The sequence below is a fragment of the Thalassophryne amazonica genome, chromosome 6, assembly GCF_902500255.1.
Source record: "Thalassophryne amazonica chromosome 6, fThaAma1.1, whole genome shotgun sequence".
In the NCBI taxonomy this organism is placed as follows: Eukaryota; Metazoa; Chordata; class Actinopteri; order Batrachoidiformes; family Batrachoididae; genus Thalassophryne; species Thalassophryne amazonica.
This window is the reverse complement of record NC_047108.1, coordinates 128,645,149-128,669,889: the sequence shown is the minus strand read 5'-3', so window position 1 is coordinate 128,669,889 and position 24,741 is coordinate 128,645,149. Positions and strand designations below refer to the sequence as shown.

The 24,741-nt window shown below is 41.6% G+C and overlaps 1 protein-coding gene across 1 annotated transcript in view; it reads left to right on the top strand.

The window, feature by feature from the left end:
• acap3a (ArfGAP with coiled-coil, ankyrin repeat and PH domains 3a) overlaps positions 1-24,741 on the top strand; it is a 204,653-nt gene that overhangs the window by 141,426 nt on the left and 38,486 nt on the right. The window contains 6 exon segments of the mRNA XM_034173438.1: positions 764-822; positions 1,209-1,392; positions 3,730-3,774; positions 3,881-3,976; positions 6,278-6,352; positions 14,766-14,777. Coding sequence (XP_034029329.1) covers positions 764-822; positions 1,209-1,392; positions 3,730-3,774; positions 3,881-3,976; positions 6,278-6,352; positions 14,766-14,777 — 471 coding nt within the window.

The following is a 24,741-nucleotide window of genomic DNA, read 5'->3' as shown; positions in this document are numbered from 1 at the left end:
CTTTTGTAACATTATAGACGTAGTGCCTGCTAACAGTGTTTGATCACCATTTTTCCCATGTTTGACCGTTCTCTGCAGGACGTACAGTAATGTGCAAATACTTTTAGACACCACAGATATTAGAGTAGAAAGGCTTCGACAAATTAAGGTGTTTTTGTTTTAACAAAATAATTTGCATGTTATAAACATTTCATTTCGGTTTTGAAAAAATAGGCAAGAAAAAAAATCCCAGTGCATGACACTAATTTAGTTGATTTGTAATATATATATATGTGTGTGTGTGTGCGTGTTGTGTTGTGGTGTGTGTGTGTGTAAAAATCCACTTAAATACAATGTGAATTTCTTGTTAAGTTCAGTATATCACATTAAAAAAAACTTTTTACCACCTTAAAGAAATTATGCCATTTAAAGGCAGAAATTGCTTACTTATACATGTTACTGAGGCATGCACATAACTGGTACTGATGGTGCCTTGTGCATGCTAAAAATAAATGATGCGCAGCAAAAAAACACAGGGGAAGTGCTTCATAAAAAGGAAAGCAATGACAGATTGTTGGAAAGTGTTTCCCTCTGCTGTGACTCTGATGTTGCACCACGAGTACCAGTTATCTGCACCCTGCCTGTTATTATTTATATCTATTCTCTACATTTTTTATTTCTGTGAATGAATAAATCTACTTAGTAGCGTTTCTAAACCTTTGCACAGTACTGTATTATGCAGCAATATTAAAAAACAACTTTCTTTTTTGTCATTGTTTTTCAGATACTGTTTGATCAAGCTCAGCGGTCTGTAAAGCAGCAGTTGCACAACTTTGTGAAAGAGTGAGTCTTTCAGCAGTTTATAATGTGCTGCATTCTGAGGAATCCATGCAGAAAACTGAAATAAATCTTGAGCAATTTGAACATTTTACAGCCATTAAGGACATGTTGTCACATTTCACCTTTTTTTTATGTTTTAAACTATTAAATGGAACTCACCTTTTTGCAGCTCGGACGTGACATCAAAGACCTCATGAACAGTTTTGGTTAAAGTGGGTTATGTTTGACCTCACATTCACCTTGTCAGATCTGGGAACATTCCAAAGGATGGGAAACCTCTAACTCTTATTATTAACTTTGGAATACCCCTAACTGACCTTAAACTGAACACATGTGCTTGTGGTTCTTTTTTAACCCTGTTGTAATGCCCCCCCCTCCCTTTCCCCCAGGGATGTACGCAAGTTCAAGGACACCAAGAAGCACTTTGACAGGGTCCGTGAGGATCTGGAAATTGCCCAGGTGAAGAATGCACAGGCACCACGGAATAAGCCTCATGAGGTTGAAGAAGCCAGCAGCACGTTGAGCATCACCCGCAAGTGCTTCCGACACCTCACCCTGGATTATGTACTTCAGGTTAAGAAAAATGTCTTTTACATGTTTCTTAATTCTTCCCTTAGTTGGTAAAATTGTCCTGTTTCTGTAAAGAATATACTGACTTGAATCTGAGCCCATCACATTTCTTTCAATGTATTGCCGACATTACAGATTTATGCATTCAAAGATGTCATACGTGAACTGTATCTGCTGTTGTGTCCTGTTTGTGCCAACCGGACATATTCTCCACACTACTCAGAATGAGTTACAAAGCTTCTTTATCATTGTTTCTTCTGTCCATGACCAAAACCATGATATGATGCATATAATTGATGCGCCCACTTTCCATTTTTTCATTGTCTATTGGGTACAAGAGTGTATCTCATTAAGAGTTGCCTTGGAAGAATCTTTGGAGTCATGATGTCCCATATGCATATCTTTGCAGGGCAGCAAAGATCCAAGTCTTTAGACTCTAAAACTGAGATTGTGGTATTTGGGAACTCATTTGATGCCACTGCTCTGGGCTCACTGAGTAACCACTACCACCCATCTGTAAGGAATCTTGGTGTTGTCTTTGACAGTTCTTTTACATTTGAAAAGCAAATTAACTCTGTAATCAAGTCTAGCTTTTTTCAGCTTCGTCTCTTGGGTAAAGTTAAACCCTATTTGCCCCGGGCTGACTTGGAGAGAGTGATTCATGCTTTTGTCACCTGTCGTTTGGACTACTGTAACTCCCTGTATTGTGGGCTAGATCAAATGTCCATTCACCGTCTGCAATTGGTCCAAAATGCCAAAGTGTGGTTGCTTACGGGCACCAGAAAGCAGGACCACATAACTCCTGTACTGGCCTCCAGTCAGTTACAGGATTCATTTCAAATTGTTGCTGTTGGTTTTTAAATGTTTAAATTACCTCTCCGAGCTTCTGTCGGTTCCTGCTCCAGGTCGAAACATGAGATCGGCCAATCAACTGACTCTGGAAGTGCCGAGATCCCGGCTGAAAACCAGGGGAGACCGTGCATTTTCAGTGGCGGCTCCGAGACTCTGGAATAGGCTTCCTTTGAATGTCCGTATGGCCCCGTCTTTAAACATCTTCAAGTCTTGGTTAAAAACTCATTTGTTTGCTCTGGTTTTCGACTCAAGCTAGCTGATTCCTGATTCGGTTGTGATTATCATTTTAGCCATTTTGTTCCTGCTGTGTTTTTATTATTATTATTATTATTTGGGTGTGTCCAGCACTTTGGACAGTTTTTCTGTATTAAATGTGCTATATAAATACATTTTGACATTGACATTTAGTGTCCTGTGCTTCCTGTCTTACTGTATGCTTAGGAGGCTTGGACACTAACCAGAGCCCAAAGGTGATGACTAGATGTCTTTGTACTAGGTCTCTTTGGGGGATCCTTGGGTGCAGTTACTTAGAGAGACTCTGATGATCACTTACATTGTGGCCAAGGAGACGCTCATGTTTCATCTGACTGACTGCAGCACATAGGTGGCTACGTTCTGAAGTGGGGATGGGCCATTTGTCTACCAGAATGGTTGTAGTTGAGGCCCAGACCCTCAAGGCCAAGGCTTTGATTCCCTCTAAGCCAAGGCTGAAATAAAGAAAAATGGGTCATACAAAGAATGGGATTCACACAGTTGTTGTTTCTAGTGATAGTAATATTCTGTGATGCAGAGGTGGTTCAGGTGCTGAAGTTGAAGTTAAAAATGGCAAAAATTCCATATGACCTGAAAATGCCTAATGTTTTCTTGAGATGACAGAGACTTTGAACCTTCAAGGCCAAGGCATCCAATACCAAGGCCAAGGTGGCAAAAAATGGGCCTTAAGGTTCTTCAAGGGCAAGGCAGAGTATCACAGCACTATAACACCTGTTGCTGTCCAGGACCCGAGGCAGTTCGGTAGTGCGGTGGATGCAGCCGTGCACAGCTCTTCCGTGTGCTCCCAGAACTGTCCATACCTGTATTTCTACCAAAAACATCCAATTATTCTCCAATTATTATTATTATTTTTATTTTATTTTTTTCAGTCAACGTACCATCTAGTGATCCATCAAGTTGTTATCCACGTAGCAGTGAGTGGGATACCAACTGTATGTCTTCTTAAATGTAGTTCAAAAGGTCATTTATGTTACATGGGTTAAGATGCAAACGGGAAATATTGCAGGTATTTGGTTCTCTAAACAGTCAAAGTTTGTGTTTTAGGACTGGCAGTTGAATTGAAGTCAAGGGTGTCCACCAGAGGGCACTGTCTCATTAACCTGTAGAAGTCATGCACATGCTGTGAAGAGGATATTCTAAAAACAAAAAACAAAAAAAACATTTAATTCTTTTCACAACACACTTTTCAACTTTTTATTCTCTTGTTCTTTGCAGATCAATGTCCTCCAGGCAAAGAAGAAATTTGAGATCTTAGATGCGGTGAGTATGGTTTCTACCAACACAGATATACAAACTATATTACTGCTGCCTGTGCAGCTTTATATTCCACATGTCTATCCAAAACATCTGCTTCTGTTCCACCTAGATGCTGTCATTCATGCACGCACAATACTCACTGTTCCAGCAAGGACACAACCTGCTCAATGAGCTCGATCCTTATATGAAGAAACTGGCTGCTGAGGTGAGCAAAAAGGGATGACATTTTTATTACCGCTCACCTCTGTCTTATGGACCGTCTCATTTTGCCACTTGACTGGAATTAGTGCCATTCTCATGAGAATTCTTCTTGAAGAGCACTTACATCAGTCATCCCTGTAGTTTCCACTGCGTTTATATGATGTTGGATCTGTACATGTTTTCCTGAAAATCCTCTTCTGGTGCAGAGAGGCTACATTATAATTCAGACCAACACTAATGGGCGCGCATTACTGAGAAATAACTTTTTTTTTTACTGCGGAACAACTGCTACATGAGTACAGTTGAACCTTCATTATTTAAGGGTTTTTTTTTTATTGTAACTCCCAAAGTTGCTCTGATTCAACATTGTTCTGTAATTTACAGTAAACAGAGTTTATCAATGGATGTATTTTTGGCAACAGTGAACTTGGATTTTAGTTCTCTCAAAAATTCTTGAAAGGGTAGTTGTAAAACAGCTAACTGATCATCTGCAGAGGAATGGTCTATTTGAAGAGTTTCAGTCAGGTTTTAGAATTCATCATAGTACAGAAACAGCATTAGTGAAGGTTACAAATGATCTTCTTATGGCCTCAGACAGTGGACTCATCTCTGTGCTTGTTCTGTTAGACCTCAGTGCTGCTTTTGATACTGTTGACCATAAAATTTTATTACAGAGATTAGAGCATGCCATAGGTATTAAAGGCACTGCGCTGCGGTGGTTTGAATCATATTTGTCTAATAGATTACAATTTGTTCATGTAAATGGGGAATCTTCTTCACAGACTAAAGTTAATTATGGAGTTCCACAAGGTTCTGTGCTAGGACCAATTTTATTCACTTTATATATGCTTCCCTTAGGCAGTATTATTAGACGGCATTGCTTAAATTTTCATTGTTACGCAGATGATACCCAGCTTTATCTATCCATGAAGCCAGAGGACACACACCAATTAGCTAAACTGCAGGATTGTCTTACAGACATAAAGACATGGATGACCTCTAATTTCCTGCTTTTAAACTCAGATAAAACTGAAGTTATTGTACTTGGCCCCACAAATCTTAGAAACATGGTGTCTAACCAGATCCTTACTCTGGATGGCATTACCCTGACCTCTAGTAATACTGTGAGAAATCTTGGAGTCATTTTTGATCAGGATATGTCATTCAAAGCGCATATTAAACAAATATGTAGGACTGCTTTTTTGCATTTACGCAATATCTCTAAAATTAGAAAGGTCTTGTCTCAGAGTGATGCTGAAAAACTAATTCATGCATTTATTTCCTCTAGGCTGGACTATTGTAATTCATTATTATCAGGTTGTCCTAAAAGTTCCCTAAAAAGCCTTCAGTTAATTCAAAATGCTGCAGCTAGAGTACTGACGGGGACTAGAAGGAGAGAGCATATCTCACCCATATTGGCCTCTCTTCATTGGCTTCCTGTTAATTCTAGAATAGAATTTAAAATTCTTCTTCTTACTTATAAGGTTTTGAATAATCAGGTCCCATCTTATCTTAGGGACCTCGTAGTACCATATCACCCCAATAGAGCGCTTCGCTCTCAGACTGCAGGCTTACTTGTAGTTCCTAGGGTTTGTAAGAGTAGAATGGGAGGCAGAGCCTTCAGCTTTCAGGCTCCTCTCCTGTGGAACCAGCTCCCAATTCAGATCAGGGAGACAGACACCCTCTCTACTTTTAAGATTAGGCTTAAAACTTTCCTTTTTGCTAAAGCTTATAGTTAGGGCTGGATCAGGTGACCCTGAACCATCCCTTAGTTATGCTGCTATAGACGTAGACTGCTGGGGGGTTCCCATGATGCACTGAGTGTTTCTTTCTCTTTTTGCTCTGTATGCACCACTCTGCATTTAATCATTAGTGATCGATCTCTGCTCCCCTCCACAGCATGTCTTTTTCCTGGTTCTCTCCCTCAGCCCCAACCAGTCCCAGCAGAAGACTGCCCCTCCCTGAGCCTGGTTCTGCTGGAGGTTTCTTCCTGTTAAAAGGGAGTTTTTCCTTCCCACTGTAGCCAAGTGCTTGCTCACATGGGGTCGTTTTGACCGTTGGGGTTTTACATAATTATTGTATGGCCTTGCCTTACAATATAAAGCGCCTTGGGGCAACTGTTTGTTGTGATTTGGCGCTATATTAAAAAAAAAAATTGATTGATTGATTGATAGTTGTGGTCCCCCCCCCGCCCCAGGTCTGCTTGTCTTCATTGTTGAAATTTTTAAAGAAAAGCATAAGATTGTGGTTTTACCTTGAAAGAGGCTGTATCAATACATTTCATTTACTTACTACTTGCTTTTAGCTGGATCAGCTGGTGATTGACTCGGCCATGGAGAAGAGGGAAATGGAACACAACCATGCAACCATCCAGCAGAGGGTGAGTTCTTCTGTTTATTCCCCAAAGGGAGGCAAATGCAAGAAAATATCCAAAGGCTTTTTAGACACTCATCATATTTTCTTCCAAAATCAGCAACAGAAAAATTTCTTAATGTTATAGGTTGGGGGTTAATGTTAGCAAATGGACACCTGAAAAGACCATGGAGATGCTCCTGAAGCCACACCTACCCCCTCACTGATTGACAAGTGAGAAGAGAAATTCAATCTCTTATCATGAGTCATCATGCAGTTTTACTCTGACATATTTGTGTTCTTTCTTTGAACATTCAAGTAACAATGCACTGACAAAAGTTACTGACCGGTGCAGTTTGCTTTGCTGATTGTCCCTGAATGTTTGACGATCTTACAATAGCCACATTTGTGAAAGATATGAAGCATATCGTTGGAAATGTTACAAGCTACTGTGTCATTTTAATTTATGAACATTTTCTCTTCCAAAGTCTAAGCTGTTCTAAAAATAAATGTATGTAATTTTCAGTCATGAATAGTGCAGCTAGTCTCTGTGTTTAATTGATTATTGGTTATAGTTCTACATTGTGTTGTTTTGACTCCTCCCAGGAGAGTCCAGTGAGCTGTTGCAGAGTGAGATTTATTGGCTACTATTGCACAGCAACTCCTGCTGTCCTCCATCACAGCCACACTACAAGCTACGCTAGCTATCCTGTCCTATTTAATATATGATGTATTCAGAACCCTTAGAAGCTCAGAAAGACCCCACATTAAAAAATCCCTCCTTCCGGTGTCACCGACCGAATGGTCCCCCTAAAAGTCGGTCCCCCCTGCCTTCACTGTGCATGTGTCATTAGCCGCGGTTCACTGATTATCACCTCGTTTCTGCTTCAAACTGCCTCCAGTCATCATCTATATCAGCGACAGATATCTGAAGCTTTTTTTCAACAATCATTTCCACATAAATTCAGCATTATTTCATCATAAATGACGGAGGAAGCGATCAGAGTGCCGCAGCTACACGAGCTGCTAGCTGATGCGTTCATTGCGTGTCGGTCTTTTCAAAGTATCACAAAATTTCATCGAGTTTCTGCTTCAAACGACCTCGTTTATGCTTAAAATTGAATTTAGAATTATTTAAGAATTTTTACCTTCATCATCTGATGGTTAATAATCCATTAATCCATTTGATTGCTTTGGGTGAAGAGACTCCGTCTCAGACGTGCTGCTGTGGTCCGAAATGACACATGTGCAGATGCAAAAGGTGGCCCGGGTTTTTTTTTAGGGGCCGACCGTTCGGTCTGCGACACTCGAAAAAGTGCATTCATGAGATTATCTCGGAGACAACCGCTTCAGCTATCACAGTAGAGCTAGGCTAATGTTATCTTTTGCACTAAATGAAATCCTCAAAAACATGTTTGTTGATGTACAAACCTAGCTAGCTGCTCACTTAACTAATTGTACATAGAATGTGAATATATTACACATATAGTAATGTTAAGATTTGATTTTAAAGATGCATTTTCAGCATTAGTAACATTGTTGTCTAAACAGTCGCAAACGCGGCTGCTGTGGCTGTTACAGTGACTCTGAATCCTCGGGTCGCTCCGTTTCCTAACGAGTTTCACTGTGGAAGTTGTTGCGAAACGCTGCGTTCAAGGCATTTTTCCTCCAGCTAGAGTTCAGAATCTCCAAGCTTCTGAGTGTTTTGAACACGGCATTAGTACTTACTATGCTAGCTTAAATGCAGGGGTGTACTGTTAGCTAGCTTCATAATTTGATTTGACTAAATTCTTCCTTCCAAACCATAAAACATATCAATATATCTTTCTGTCATGCATCTATGAAGATCCTACTGTACATTGGTTTGGACCTGCAACATTTTTTTTTTTTTGCTAGTTAGTTAGTAGGTTGATGGTGACCAGGGTGTGACTGTGGTCACCTCATGGTCCTGAGCATCTGTTGTGACTCTGAGCAGGATTAGACCTGGGCAGCAGGGAAGTGTTTCATTAATCTCCTTGACAAGGTCCAGACATTGATTTAAGCATTAAATCAGGTGGGAAGTAAGAATTTGAAGAGATATTAATCCAACTGCTGTCTGCTGTAGTTCAGCACATGCTGACACATACAGTATGGAGAGCCTCTTAGTGCAGAAAAGTGCTGACTTGTATTTTGAGTTGGATTTTATTTATTTATTTAGCACTTAACAGACATTCACTTTCAACACATAACTAAATAAAAAAATAAAATCCAACAATCAATTAACCAAGAGAGTTTTTGGAAACTGTAAAGGTTTTAAAACCTTTACAGTCTAGACTGAAAATAAAGGTTGTTACATTAAACCAGTTTAACTTATTTAAAAACAAACTCTTTTGCCAAATTATAACTCACTCCATATTAAACTTATCTTTAAGTCAGTTTTTATGCAATTTTAAAATTTACTTAAGTCCTATATCCACACTACTTCATAAGTTGACCCCATCCATTGATTACAGAACTTGCAGTCTTTTCTAAGTGCTGTACAAGCAAAGTACATTCAAATTTAAGCTTTTGCTTTGGTTCATAACATCCAATTGTACTTAAGATTTTTTTTTTTTAATTCATGAGAAAAATGTTGCTTGCATTTTATAGTTTATATAGTCTTGTTTGCAGCTAAGTCATAAAATATATATATATATATATATATATATATATATTATATATATATATAGTATATATATATCTTTTGTCCTATATCATTGACTTCTCTAAAGCTTTTTGTTGTTGGTTTTTTGCTAATATGTTTACTGGATATACTAAACGATTGTGGTTACCCTTGCACCCCTGTATAGTAAAAGCAATGAACATTTCAAGGTAAAAGCAATTGTAGAATTTGTAGTTATCTTGTTTTTTCACATTTGCAATATGTTTTGTCATCTTTGACCTATGTACTTTATTTGAGGTTCACAACTTAGTTTGTGATTCAGTATCACAGCAAGAAATTAATGATCATTTATTCCTTTCAACATCCATCCATCCATTTTCTTCTGCTTTATCCGGAGTCGGGTCACAGGGGCAGCAGCTCAGGCAAAGCCGCCCAGACCTCCCGATCCACACACACCTCCCCCAGCAAATCCGGGGGAACCCCAAGGCGTTCCCAAGCCAGCCGAGAGACGTAGTCCCTCCAGTGTGTCCTGGGTCTTCCCCGGGGCCTCCTCCCAGTGGGACGTGCCCGGACACCTCTCCAGTGAGGCGTCCCAGGGGGCATCCGGAAAAGATGCCCGAGCCACCTCAACTGACTCCTTTCGACGTGGAGGAGCAGCGGCTCGACTCCGAGCTCCTCCCGAGGGACCAAGCTCCTCATCCTATCTCTAAGGGAGCGCCCAGCCACCCTGCGGAGGAAACTCATCTCGGCCGCTTGTACCCGCGATCTCGTTCTTTCGGTCATGAGCCAAATCTCATGACCATAGGTGAGGATCGGACCGTAGATCGCTCGGTAAATCGAGAGCTTTGCCCCCTACTCAGCTCTCTCTTCACCATTTCAACATTTCTGTTTTTTTTTTTTTTTTTTTTTAAATGTTTCCTTTGTGGTATATCTGTGTTATTCACAAATTTAATTTTATATGACTACTTACATAATTAATTTTTTATACAATGCTTTGGTCCTAAAACAGATCCTTGTAGAGTCCCAGACATGTTCATAGGCAACTTTTGTTGCCCTGTTATTGCAAATGATTGTCTCTCGCTAATTTTAAAGTAATATCTTCTTCAAATGCCATTCTTACTGAAGTATATTAATTAATGTGGCTTTTGGTGCTTTCTTCAAGTCCATGAACACTTTTGATCTATACATTTTACATCATTCATGCTTTGTCTGTTGTCATCTTAATTTTTGACACTTTTCCTGCTGGCTCTGTATTTTTCCTTTTTGCCGTTTGAATCATGAAAGTCATAAATATAGTATCCTTCGTTAGATTTAGCTTTGTGTCTGGCACCTCTAGAGCCCAGGATCAGTGACCATCTGTCAGACAGCTTTGGCCCAGAGTACAGGCACCAACTGGATCACATGCAGGGCTGCTAGTTATTGATCTGTTATTGCCTGTACCATTAAGAGACTCATCATGCTTTTCTAAAGACACAGCGGTGGAACATTTGTAAGGGAGTATCAGAAAAGGTTGTGTTTTCAAGTGGCTGTTTTACTTGTAAGTAGTGCTTGCTTACCAATTTTACAGTTTCACTGCTGGATAAGAAGTAAGGAGACTAATAGATAGATAGATAGATACTTTATTGATCCTAGAGGGAAATTCAAGGCATCCAGCAGCTTACACATTAGACAAGACACACAAAATAGGGTTAAGTAAATAAAAGAAAAATGGACTAATCAATAAAAGCTACTAACTAAAAATAAAATAAATTTGTGTGCAAGTGCAGCATCCAGTCTCAGAGAATATGACGGAGGAGTAAATGTAGTAGTGAGGAGGTAGCACAGATGTAAACAATGTTGGTAGTGCAAAAGAAAGCAATAAAAGGTCAAACAGATGTCACAGGATTATTTCTTACTGAGATGGGAAGAGTTGAACAGTCTGATGGCCTGAGGGACAAAAGACTTCCTGAATCTGTCCGTGTGGCAGGACTGGGACAGCAGTCTGCCGCTGAATCAATCAATCAATCAACTTTTTTCTTGTATAGCGCCAAATCACAACAAACAGTTGCCCCAAGGCGCTCCACATTGCAAGGCAAGGCCATACAATAATTATGAAACACAGTCTACGTCTAAAGCAACATAACCAAGGGATGGTCCAGGGTCACCCGATCCAGCCCTAACTATAAGCCTTAGCGAAAAGGAAAGTTTTAAGCCTAATCTTAAAAGTAGAGAGGGTATCTGTCTCCCTGATCTGAATTGTGAGCTGGTTCCACAGGAGAGGAGCCTGAAAGCTGAAGGCTCTGCCTCCCATTCTACTCTTACAAACCCTAGGAACTACAAGTAAGCCCGCAGTCTGAGAGCGAAGCGCTCTAATGGGGTAATATGGTACTATGAGGTCCCTAAGATAAGATGGGACCTGATTATTCAAAACCTTATAAGTAAGAAGAAGAATTTTAAATTCTATTCTAGCATTAACAGGAAGCCAATGAAGGGAGGCCAACACGGGTGAGATATGCTCTCTCCTGCTAGTCCCCGTCAGTACTCTAGCTGCAGCATTTTGAATTAACTGAAGGCTTTTTAGGGAACTTTTAGGACAACCTGATAATAATGAATTACAATAGTCCAGCCTAGAGGAAACAAATGCATGAATTAGTTTTTCAGCATCACTCTGAGACAATGAATGAGCTCCTCTGCCTGATGATGGCGCTGTGCAGAGGATGCTCAACATTGTCCATGATGGCCAGCAGTTTACTGAGGGTCCTTCTCTCTGCCACTGATGTTAGTGTCTCCAGCTCTGTTCCCAGCACTAAACCAGCTTTCCTCACCAGCCTGTCCAGTCGCCCGGCGTCCCTCCTCTTCATGCTGCTCCCCCAGCAGACCACCACGGAGAAGAGGACACTGGCTACCACAGACTGGTAGAACATTCGCAGGAGTTTATGGCAGATCCTGAAGGACCCTAACCTCCTCAGGAAGTACAGTCTGCTCTGTCCCTTCCTGTAGAGGGTGTCAGTATTGGCTGACCAATCCAACCTATCGTCCATAAGTGTCCCCAGATATTTGTAAGTCTGGACCACCTCCACATCGACCCCCTCAATGGAGACTGGCTGCAGAGTGGGCCCGGACCTTCTGAAGTCCACTACCATCTCCTTTGTTTTGGCAATGTTCAGCTGCAGGTGGTTTGATTTGCACCACTCCACAAAGTCCTGTATCAGGTCCCTGTACTCTCTTTCCTGTCCCTCTCGCACACATCCCACAATAGCAGTGTCGTCTGAAAACTTCTGCATGTGGCACGACTCCGAGTTGTAATTGAAGTCTGATGTGTACAGAGTGAACAGAACTGGAGAGAGCACAGTTCCTTGTGGTGCTCCAGTGCTGCTGATCACTGTGTCTGAGGTGCAGTTACTGAGTCTGACGTATTGTGGTCTTCCAGTTAGATAATCAGTGATCCAGGTGACCAGATGAGTGTCCACCTCCATCTCCATGAGCTTGTCTCTCAGTAGCAGGGGCTGGATGGTGTTGAAGGCACTGGAGAAGTCAAAATACATGACCCTCACAGTGCTGTTACCCCTGTCCAGATGAGAGTGGGCCCTGTGAAGGAGGTAGAGGATGGTGTCCTCCACTCCCACCTTCTCCCTGTATGCAAACTGCAGTGGGTCCTCAGCATGTCTGACCTGAGGTCTGAGGACGCTCAGCAGCAGTCGCTCCATGGTCTTCATCACGTGGGATGTCAAAGCGACTGGCCTGTAGTCATTCAGCTCCTTCAGGTGTGCCTTCTTAGGAACTGGAATGACACAGGATGTCTTCCATGTGACTGGGGCCTTTCTGAGACGCAGGCTCAGGTTGAAAACATGCTGGAGGGACTCCCCCAGTTGGTTGGCGCAGGCCTTAAGCATTCTGGGACACACTTTATCCGGGCCTGCTGCCTTCCTGGGGTGGAGTCTCCTTAGCTCTCTCCTGACCTGGTCTGCCGTGAAGGAGGGAGGACGGTGAGACTGGGCGCTTGTTCCAGCTGACTGTGACGATGATGATGATGAGGATGGTGAGGGTGAGGATGGTGAGGGTGAGGACGAGGGCTGATCCACTGTGGGTTTTGGTGCTGACGGTGATGATGGTGAGGGTGAGGGCTGATCTGCTGGGGGTTTTGATGGTGATGAAGTGATAACTGCTGCGGGAGGGGTTGATGGGGGGTTGCAGAGGTAGAACAATCAAACTGTTAAAAAAGTCATTAAACTGGTTTGCTCTCTAACACCCCCATCTACTGGGCTGCAGCTGCTGCTTTTGCAGCCTGTGATGGTTTTCATTGCATCCCAGACCTCCTTCATGTTGGTGTCTTGCAGCTTTCTCTCCACCTTCTTCCTGTGGGACTCCTTGCCCTCTTTAAGGTGAGCCTTTAGTTCCCGCTGTACACACCTAAGCTCCGTCCCATCTCCGTCTTTGAACGCCCTCTTCTTTTGGTTTAGAAGATTCTTGACATCGCTGGTGATCCAGGGCTTGTTGTTTGGAAAGCAACGTACAGTTTTTATGGGAACAGCAACGTCCCTACAGACGTTCAGGTAGCCCGTGATGCATTGTGTCACCCCATCAATGTCCTCACCATGTGTGTCCTGCAGTACACTCCAGTCCGTAGTCTCAAAGCAGTCCCTGAGAGCTTCTTCTGCCTCAGGAGACCAGACTCTGAATGAACGTGTAGTAATGGGCTGCCTCAGTACCAGTGGTTTGTACTGAGGCTGTAGAAAAACCAGATTGTGATCTGATTTTCCCAGTGGTGGTAGTGGAGTAGCTGTGTATGCTTCCCTCACGTTGGCATACATCAGATCAATAGACGTGTTCTTTCTGGTGGGACAGTCCACAAACTGATGAAAAGCAGGGAGAGTGGAGTTCAGTGTGACATGATTAAAATCACCAGAGATCACGAAGAAGGCCTCAGGGTGTTGTGTCTGCAGCACTGCGATGGTGGAGTGGATGACGTCACACGCCGCCTGTGCGTCAGCCTGTGGAGGAATGTAAACACACATAAAGATGGTGTGTGTGAACTCCCTCAGCATGTAATACGGTCGGAGACTCACCGCCATCAGTTCAATGTCCCGACAACAGACAATCTCCTTTATGTTTCCATGACTAGGGTTGCACCATCTGTTGTTAATAAACAGTGCGAGTCCCCCACCTTTACACTTGCTGCTTCGCATCGCGTCCCTGTCCGCTCTCAGCATGGTGAATCCAGGTAGCTCCACGTTAGCATCCGTAGTATCGCTAGTGAGCCACGTCTCGGTGAAACACAGTAGACTACACTCCCTGTAGAGCCTCTGATTCTTCACCAGGATTTGTTGGTCAGCGAGTTAACATTCCCCATAAAGTTACCTGAACCTGAACCTGAACCATGACCACCGACGGAACCGAGGGTTTATATCGCCGCTTCGCCGTGTTCTTAGCCTTTAGCCTGGCCTTTAGCTTAGCACCGGCTTTGCAGCCCCGATACTTCCACCTCAGCTCCTCCGGGATTGTGTGAACAATGCCCTCACGTCCCTTCGGCCGTAGGGCCAGCAGTTCTTCCCAAGAATAAACACAATATTCTTCGCTGGCCCACGTGTATGAAATAAATGAAGTGCACATATCCATCGGATATAATAATATATTCACACCAGACGTGTGTACTAACTTACAAAGAGGAAAAAAAAAAATCGAAAATGAATTCAACCTGAAGGATTATTGAATTATTCCTACTTAAACAGGTTGTAAGATGCCGTGTGGGTTCTTACGTTTTATTCTTTCTTCTATTCTTTGTTCTATGCCTCCATGCCGTTGGTGGACCATCTGCTTTCAGACGCTCATGCAGGTGAGTCCACCTCTATTTTTCACTTGAATTCTCATTTGAGCTCATCTTTAATTTGTTATATTTTTGCTTGGAGAAGCTGCAGCTGATTGCTTGGAAACAAACTCCCTCTGAAGGTTAAGTTAAAATCAGATTTCCTCGTGGGTGAGACAAAGTGCATCTTGAATAATTTATACAAAACAATTACAGACACTCGGCAGAGTTTGATTAACCTGTCACATCAATAAAAGCTCTTATGTATTACAGCATCCTGAAATTGATGAAAACATCCTGCTGATTTTCTCTCCATTAATTAGTAATCTCACACGACAGTAATAAACCCTGTCTCACTGTGTCACTTTTTTTTTTTACCTCCGTCAGTGAAGTCGTGTGGGGGTTATGTTATCACCCCTGTTTGTTTGTTTTTTGTGAAGAGCCTGGACCCCACAATTTTTCGTATGTTGTTTATTTTTACTGAAGATTCATATCCTTATGGGCAAGAACTGATTCTGTTTTCAAGGTCAAAGGGCAAAGTCAGGAAATGTTGGAAAAATCCCTATCTTTACCATTGAACAAATTTTCAAAAATTCATAACTCTGTCAAAAACAATCACGTTTCTTTCATCTTTGAGAGCGTTATGTAGGGTGTTATCCTTTATCACCTGACAAACTTTGACCCAGATCAGATCCAGATTATGGATTTGTGGCCATTTAAATTTAACATTGAAAACCCCTTTTAATGTATATTTTACATTATATCTTAATCAGATGTGCCCCAATCACTCTCATATTTGAAAGTGAGGTGCAGACTGTCACTCACTATCACCTGACAAAGTCTGATCTGGATCTGATCCGGATTGTGGACTTTGTGGACATTTTGAATTTAATTTTGAAAAGCCCATTTGATGGACATTTTGCATTACATCTCAATCAAAAGTGTCTCAGTCACTCTCATTTGTGACAGTGAGGTACAAACTGTCACTCTCAATGAACAGACTGGGTTTGATCCTCATCTCATCCATATTGCAGATTTAGTGAATATTTGATTCTTTTTAACATTGAAAAGCCCTTTTGATCTATATTTTGTATTATATTTTAGCTTATGAAAAGTCACTTCTAAAAGGACTTTGACCTTTTTGAAAATGATTCCAAGGTAAAAAAAAAAAATTCCTGGAATGGAAAACAGGTTTGGTGGAAGTTTGAACAAACTAGATCACTGTGCTCGAGGTTTTTGTTTTATTTTTATTTTTATGCACAGTCCGATGGGACGAGGAGTGGAAAAAACTAATCATTGTTTGGTCAAAGTTAAATATTTATTTGTGATTCATGTCATGCAGCGTGATTTGATAGCAGTTTAAAAATATGAATGGAAGACGTTTGGGTCACAGCAGATCAAAGGTGATTATATTTTGTTTTGGCATAAAATATACAACTGAAAACATGTCTGGTTTATGATTGATGAAAATTCTAATAGAAATGTGTGGTGTGTTTCAGAGCGCTCTGATCACAAATCAGGGATATTTCAACATGTTGGATTGTCTTGGCGTGTGTTGTGTCCCTCCGACCACAAACGAGCAGCCTGCTGAATGTGACGTGCAGCCAATCAGACTGACATACGGAGCGGAAAATAAATCAAGACAGCTGTTCTGACTTAACCAGACGTCTGGTGGTGGCGCTGTCACCACTCCTTTAAGGAACGCCTTTTCCTTTTGTATTGTTTTTTTCCTCCATTTTAAATAGTCCACAAACTATCTCTGTTTACTCTGAAGGCACATTTAATCTCAAGAGATTTGTGAGATTTCCTGTCTGAGCTGTGAATGTTTGCATTTGAAACTGTTGTGTGTGGTGCTGTTTCTTTTCTTTTCTTTGTTTATTGATGAGGACTTTGCACATTAATGAACACTTTGTACATTTCATGCCTCAGTGTAAATATGCCAGTTTAGCTAAAAGCTACTTTCCATCTGTTGTCCTCAGACACCACAACAACAAACAAGAATTACAATAAATAAATTATAAACAAACATGAGATTATGTACAGTACATCTCACCTGTGTTGACAGGTGAGATGTACTGTACATAATCTCTGTGTGGCTGAACACCACACAACCTGTCAGATCCATGATTTTTTTATCTTCACGCGTGTGGTCTCTCAGGTTTGGAAACCTAAGATAATTTTAGAATCCTGTCGTGTGAACCAGGCTTAATACACGCCCACATTCGATTGTGTGTTCACATCCCGTTACCTCGGTAGCGGAATCACAATGTGTACACAACTTTTCCACTCCAGCGCCGTGCTAGTTTTGTCCTCCTTTGAATCATATGTCTTCTTTGGTTTTCTTCCACCTGATCTTGGCTTTTTTTTCCACCTTCTTTTGGAGCTTCCACTTTGTGTTTTTAGCGGCCTCCTTGGGTGAACGTTTTTGTTGACGTGCGCGATTGTTCGACCACACTGTTTGTCCGTTAAACAGACACGAGGACTGTGTCGAGTAGTGACGGCACACAACCAAAGCAGTGCGTCAGACAGCTAAATGAGAACTAACGAGTTGTCACTGCAGCCAGTGAGCTGGAATCACTCCGTCAGTCATGTGACGTTTCACTTGTGAGTGAGATTACTTCAGTGTAGTTGCCTGATTGCCACCCAAACTTTGTATATACCATACACACAGTGACCCCAACAGCCCTAGTGATTTGGGATGAAATGGTCCAGGTTAGTGGAATGCACTTTGTAAAAACCTTGTGAGTGCAGTATCTTCTTTTTTACCTGCCCAGTTGTCACCAAATTTGGTATGTGTGTTAGGCATATTGACCCCTAGAAGTCTTGATTCTGGGGTTAAAACGCGCTGTAAGTGCTGCAGAGAAGTGTCACTTTTCAGTGGTAAACTTATCAGTGTTTTCCCGGGACGTCTTGGGTTCCTTCTGCCGTTGTTATGCTGTTGTTTTAAAAATACAACCATTAATTTGCAGTTGTCTGAGTGCCACCGTTCGTCACAGCGTGATGTCTGGAAACACTTACAAATGTGTCATTGTGTGACATGTTGTTTAAGGATTAGCTGAAAATGGCAAAGCAGATGTGGACTGGTTTGTACGGCACAGCAGAGGTGGTAATCTGAGGTTCAGCGGGAGGCCACTGTTTGGCATCGGTGGACCTCCAACAGCAGGTGGATGAAGCATCTGAACCATCAGAACATGTTATAGCATCTTCTTTTTGCCTACGGCTTCACAAGAGTCACCACTTTTTCTTACATTTTGGAAATCCCTGCTTGATGTTCAATTTCCTTGTGTATGACGTTACATCATAAAAAAAAGATTTTTCTTGTGGGTTTGACGTTCAGAGGAACACGCAGCGCACAGCTTCATCTTAACCCCCAAGTCACCCAGTGGCATATATTTTTGTGCACCATTTTACCCGAGGCCAAAATATGGTCATTGGGTTTTGCAAAGGCTTTTCATCTGTCTCTCTGTCCGTTCTGTCCTGTCCATCTCTCTGTCTGTCTGTCCGTCCGTCTGCCTCTCTGTCCGTCTGTCTGTCCATCTCTCTGTCTGTCTGTCCGTCCGTCTGTCTCTCTGTCGTCTGTCTGTCCATCTCTCTGTCTGTCTGTCTGTCTGTCTGCCTCTCTGTCCGTCTCTCTGTCTGTCTGTCTGTCTCTCTCTCCGTCTGTCTGTCTGTCCATCTGTCTGTCTGTCTCTCTGGCCGTCTGTCTGTCTGTCTCTCTGGCCGTCTGTCTGTCTCTCTGTCTGTCTGTCCGTCCGTCTGTCTCTGCTGTCCGTCTCTCTGTCCGTCTGTCTGTCCGTCCGTCTGTCTGTCCGTCTCTCTGGCCGTCTGTCTGTCTGTCTCTCTGGCCGTCTGTCTGTCTCTCTGTCTGTCTGTCTGTCTCTCTCTCCGTCTGTCTGTCCGTCCGTCTGTCTGTCTGTCTCTCTGGCCGTCTGTCTGTCTGTCTCTCTGGCCGTCTGTCTGTCTCTCTGTCTGTCTGTCCGTCCGTCTGTCTCTCTGTCCGTCTGTCTGTCCGTCTGTCTGTCCGTCCGTCTGTCTGTCCGTCTGTCTGTCTGTCCGTCTGTCTGTCCGTCTGTCTGTCCGTCCGTCTCTCTGTCTGTCTCTTCTGGCCGTCTGTCTGTCTCTCTGTCTGTCTGTCTGTCTGTGCTCAGCATAACTCCAGTCCTGTTACTTCCAGAGCCTTCACAGGGAACATTCTTGGGACACGACCTGGACGAGGTCAAAGATGTCTAACCTTAATGTATTAACGGGGTTTAAAAAGGTGCATTCTGTTTCCGTTTTGTGTTTGAGTGACAGCCAGTCAGAGTAGAGCTGCACCGTGACATCAGTCTCTGGTCTCTTCAGAACTGCTTTTTCTACGTTTATATACATTGTTTTTTAATATATTATGTAAAAGCTAGTGATAAATAAGTACTTCTGAAACTGACCATGCTGTTTTTTGGAACCTATTAACACCTCTGAACTTATGTATAAGACATTTTACGGAGGTTAGCATGGTGACATCACTTCTAGTTAGCGACTTGCTAACTGCTTTGTTTCTGGTATATTATGTAAAAGCTAGCAAGAAATAACACACTTCTAAAGGCCCAGTCACATGGCACACGGTGAGAGCTGAATGAAGGAAAAAGTCCCAAAGTCCCAATCATCGAGAGAAAAAGTGGATGAATGAGCCTGGACTTCTCCCATCACCGGAACGCCCACAAGTCCAGAGCGCATAAAAGAACGAAACAAACCGAACAAACAAAAGAAAAATGAACCTTAACGCTTTAAACAAAACAAAACGTTCATGATGACGTGACTTGACAGCGGGTATCAGGGAGCCGAGCGCCGACGCCTGTGATCAAGTCTGCAGACAGCGTGTGCTCTCCACAGCACCTGCAGGCGTGAGTTCTGGTTGTCTTGACAACAGGTCTGTCTTCACAACAACAACTTGTGCCACAGATGACATTGCGAACGTGTGTAAATAGTTACAGTAGTTGATAAAACATTTTTGCCGCTATGTTTCTGTATGACAATGTTGCTTTTTGTCCCACACATGGATGAGTCACATCAGCTCGTCGGATCTTTAGTTATTGATCCGTTCAGATGTCGTCAATGTTTGTGCAAGACGCCAGACGACAATCACACGGAATCATACGGGAACTACGCAAACGATGAGGCCACTGTCAAGACAGAAAGCAAAACGGATTATGGACGAATTGTGAAGGTTAAACGATGTCTCCAAAAGTCAACGCAAGTCCAGATTTCTTGTTGCATTTTGGCTTTGGTGTCCTTCATTAGTGCCGTGCGACCGGGGCTTAAAACTGAAAACGCTGTTCTTGTAACCTGATAAAACCTCTGGTGTCATTTACAAGATCATTTGTAGACATTAGCTTCAATGTTAACTTTCGCTAACTCAAAACTAATTTTCTATGGAGTTAAATTTCTCTCATTAATATTATTACGTGCAAATGCACAGATGGTGATCTACAAATATTCCTTTATTTGCACAAGTGAACAAATGATGATTTGATTTGAACATAAGACAACAGAACCTTAATAATTAACAAACAGCTGCAGATTAGAAGGAACACAATTTTAATTTTTTCTAATTTTGTCTTGAATTTGTTCATAGAATTTTGCAAGGATCGGACCGCTCCATGTGGCAAGTCCAATCCAAACCTGTGTGGGGTCCCTTTTTGACACCCCCATGAAGATCTGTGACATTTTTGACATTATAGCTTGAGATGGTATTGTCATTTGCCAACTCTAATCTTTATATTGTACTGTTTTGTGGGGAAGCCTGGCCAACAATTCAATCCAATCCAATCCACTTTATTTATATAGCACCTTTAACAACAAAAAGAGGATGATGAACAAATATATTAGTGAGTGAAATAAATATGAAAAACCCTAAAACAATCATTTATAAAGACGTATTCCAATATAAAGTCAGTGGGGTCATAAATAGCCCCAGTGGGTCATATTAGTCTCTAAAATAGTTTGGTTGCTTCAGGGTTAAAGATATTTGGTGACTAAGTTGCAGTAAACTCCTTTGGCTTGTAGTAGAGAAGCTTGAATCTTCGACTGGACTGGGTTGCTTGACATGAGGATGTTTTGCTTCAAATCACAGAAGCTTCCTCAGCTAAAATTCTTGCTCTGGTAGTCTGACTTCTGTCTTGACTCTTGTAGAGAAGAATAAAACAGAAGCCAATAATCCTATGGCTTGTCTTTCACTTTGATAGATTGCTTGTTGGATGTGGATTACTCCTCAGTTAACCAGAGAACTGCCACGCCTGCAGTCTTCTCCTGTTTGGCTGAGGGCTGGTTAGAATACGGGGGACACACTGGCAGCTGGATGGTAATTGGTTGTAATCCTGAGCCTCACAGTGAAGTGTCTGGAGCACCCACATCAGCACTGGAAACAGACGGCGCGCTCGCAGCGGCACAGCGTGTGTGGGCGCTCCGGTGGTGCAGCTGCAGAACAAAACGTGGACCTGACATGCTTCTACTCACAGTTCTGTTTTTAGGATAGTATTTAGTTCCAGTTTTTTGGTTTTTTTTTACCTTTTTTGACTTTCTCAATGTTGCTGGGAACACACTAAACATTGGAAAATGAAGCTCTTTTGCCACTGGAACTAGCTTTGGTGGGTTTTGATTACCATTTGGCTGATTTTGTTTTACTTTTTTGCCTGTTTTTTATTATTATTTTTTTTTTTTTTTTTGCCCTCATAATTTAAAAAAAGGATATTTTAACCCCTTAACACCCAAATTTATATAGCTGTATATAAAAAAAAGTTTTTGTGTGTGTTTTTGCCTTTAAGTAGATGGTAAATAATGTTGAGATTATTAATTCACTTTTGCACAAAAACTAGATAGTAATATTGGGTATTCTGGTAATGACTTTATGTTATAATGTTATAATAATAATGATGGTATGTTGCAAATTTGCGACAACAGGCATACAGGTCAATTTGGTAATTGCATATTTGAGTCAGAGATTGTAAGCATATATGGTGGCCAAGTGGTTAATGCGCTTGGTTTCAGTTCAGAAGGTTGTGGGTTCAAATCCCACCCCTGCCACATTTCTCCATGTAATGTGGAGTTGCGTCAGGAAGGGCATCCGGTGTAAAACCTGTGCCAAATCAACATGCAGATCAATCAATCAATCAATCAATCAATTTTTTTTTTATATAGCGCCAAATCACAACAAACAGTTGCCCCAAGGCGCTTTATATTGTAAGGCAAAAGCCATACAATAATTACAGAAAAACCCCCAACGGTCAAAACGACCCCCTGTGAGCAAGCACTTGGCTACAGTGGGAAGGAAAAACTCCCTTTTAACAGGAAGAAACCTCCAGCAGAACCAGGCTCAGGGAGGGGCAGTCTTCTGCTGGGACTGGTTGGGGCTGAGGGAGAGAACCAAGAAAAAGACATGCTGTGGAGGGGAGCAGAGATCAATCACTAATGATTAAATGCAGAGTGGTGCATACAGAGCAAAAAGAGAAAGAAACAGTGCATCATGGGAACCCCCCAGCAGTCTACGTCTATAGCAGCATAACTAAGGGATGGTTCAGGGTCACCTGATCCAGCCCTAACTATAAACTTTAGCAAAAAGGAAAGTTTTAAGCCTAATCTTAAAAGTAGAGAGGGTGTCTGTCTCCCTGATCTGAATTGGGAGCTGGTTCCACAGGAGAGGAGCCTGAAAGCTGAAGGCTCTGCCTCCCATTCTACTCTTACAAACCCTAGGAACTACAAGTAAGCCTGCAGTCTGAGAGCGAAGCGCTCTATTGGTGTGATATGGTACTACGAGGTCCCTAAGATAAGATGGGACCTGATTATTCAAAACCTTATAAGTAAGAAGAAGAATTTTAAATTCTATTCTAGAATTAACAGGAAGCCAATGAAGAGAGGCCAATATGGGTGAGATATGCTCTCTCCTTCTAGTCCCCGTCAGTACTCTAGCTGCAGCATTTTTGAATTAACTGAAGGCTTTTTAGGGAACTTTTAGGACAACCTGATAATAATGAATTACAATAGTCCAGCCTAGAGGAAATAAATGCATGAATTAGTTTTTCAGCATCACTCTGAGACAAGACCTTTCTAATTTTAGAGATATTGTGCAAATGCAAAAAAGCAGTCCTACATATTTGTTTAATATGCGCATTGAATGACATATCCTGATCAAAATGACTCCAAGATTTCTCACAGTATTACTAGAGGTCAGGGTAATGCCATCCAGAGTAAGGATCTGGTTAGACACCATGTTTCTAAGATTTGTGGGGCCAAGTACAATAACTTCAGTTTTATCTGAGTTTAAAAGCAGGAAATTAGAGGTCATCATGTCTTTATGTCTGTAAGACAATCCTGCAGTTTAGCTAATTGGTGTGTGTCCTCTGGCTTCATGGATAGATAAAGCTGGGTATCATCTGCGTAACCAATGAAAATGTAAGCAATTACCGTCTAATTATACTGCCTAAGGGAAGCATGTATAAAGTGAATAAAATTGGTCCTAGCACAGAACCTTGTGGAACTCCATAATTAACTTTAGTCTGTGAAGAAGATTCCGCATTTACATGAACAATTGTATCTATTAGACAAATATGATTCAAACCACCGCAGCGCAGTGCCTTTAATACCTATGGCATGCTCTAATCTCTGTAATAAAATTTTATGGTCAACAGTATCAAAAGCAGCACTGAGGTCTAACAGAACAAGCACAGAGATGAGTCCACTGTCCGAGGCCATAAGAAGATCATTTGTAACCTTCACTAATGCTGTTTCTGTACTATGATGAATTCTAAAACCTGACTGAAACTCTTCAAATAGACCATTCCTCTGCAGATGATCAGTTAGCTGTTTTACAACTACCCTTTCAAGAATTTTTGAGAGAAAAGGAAGGTTGGAGATTGGCCTATAATTAGCTAAGATAGCTGGGTCAAGTGATGGCTTTTTAAGTAATGGTTTAATTACTGCCACCTTAAAAGCCTGTGGTACATAGCCAACTAATAAAGACAGATTGATCATATTTAAGATCGAAGCATTAAATAATGGTAGGGCTTCCTTGAGCAGCCTGGTAGGAATGGGGTCTAATAGACATGTTGATGGTTTGGATGAAGTAACTAATGAAAATAACTCAGACAGAACAATCTGAGAGAAAGAGTCTAACCAAATACCGGCATCACTGCAAGCAGCCAAAGATAACGATACGTCTTTGGGATGGTTATGAGTAATTTTTTCGCTAATAGTTAAAATTTTGTTAGCAAAGAAAGTCATGAAGTCATTACTAGTTAAAGTTAATGGAATACTCAGCTCAATAGAGCTCTGACTCTTTTCAGCCTGCTACAGTGCTGAAAAGAAACCTGGGGTTGTTCTTATTTCTTCTTCAATTAGTGATGATAGAAAGATGTCCTAGCTTTACCGGAGGGCCTTTTTTATAGAGCAACAGACTCTTTTTCCAGGCTAAGTGAAGATCTTCTAAATTAGTGAGACGCCATTTCCTCTCCAACTTAAGGGTTATCTGCTTTAAGCTACGAGTTTGTGAGTTATACCACTGAGTCAGGCACTTCTGATTTAAAGCTCTCTTTTTTAGAGGAGCTACAGCATCCAAAGTTGTCTTCAATGAGGATGTAAAACTATTGATGAGATACTCTATCTCACTTACAGAGTTTAGGTAGCTACTCTGCACTGTGTTGGTATTATGGCATTAGAGAACATAAAGAAGGAATCATATCCTTAAACCTAGTTACAGCGCTTTCTGAAAGACTCTAGTGTAATGAAACTTATTCCCCACTGCTGGGTAGTCCATTAGAGTAAATGTAAATGTTATTAAGAAATGATCAGACAGAAGGGAGTTTCAGGGAATACTGTTAAGTCTTCTATTTCCATACCATAAGTCAGAACAAGATCTAAGATATGATTAAAGTGGTGGGTGGACTCATTTACATTTTGAGCAAAGCCAAGTAGAGTCTAATAATAGATTAAATGCAGTGTTGAGCCTGTCAAGATCCACCTTGGA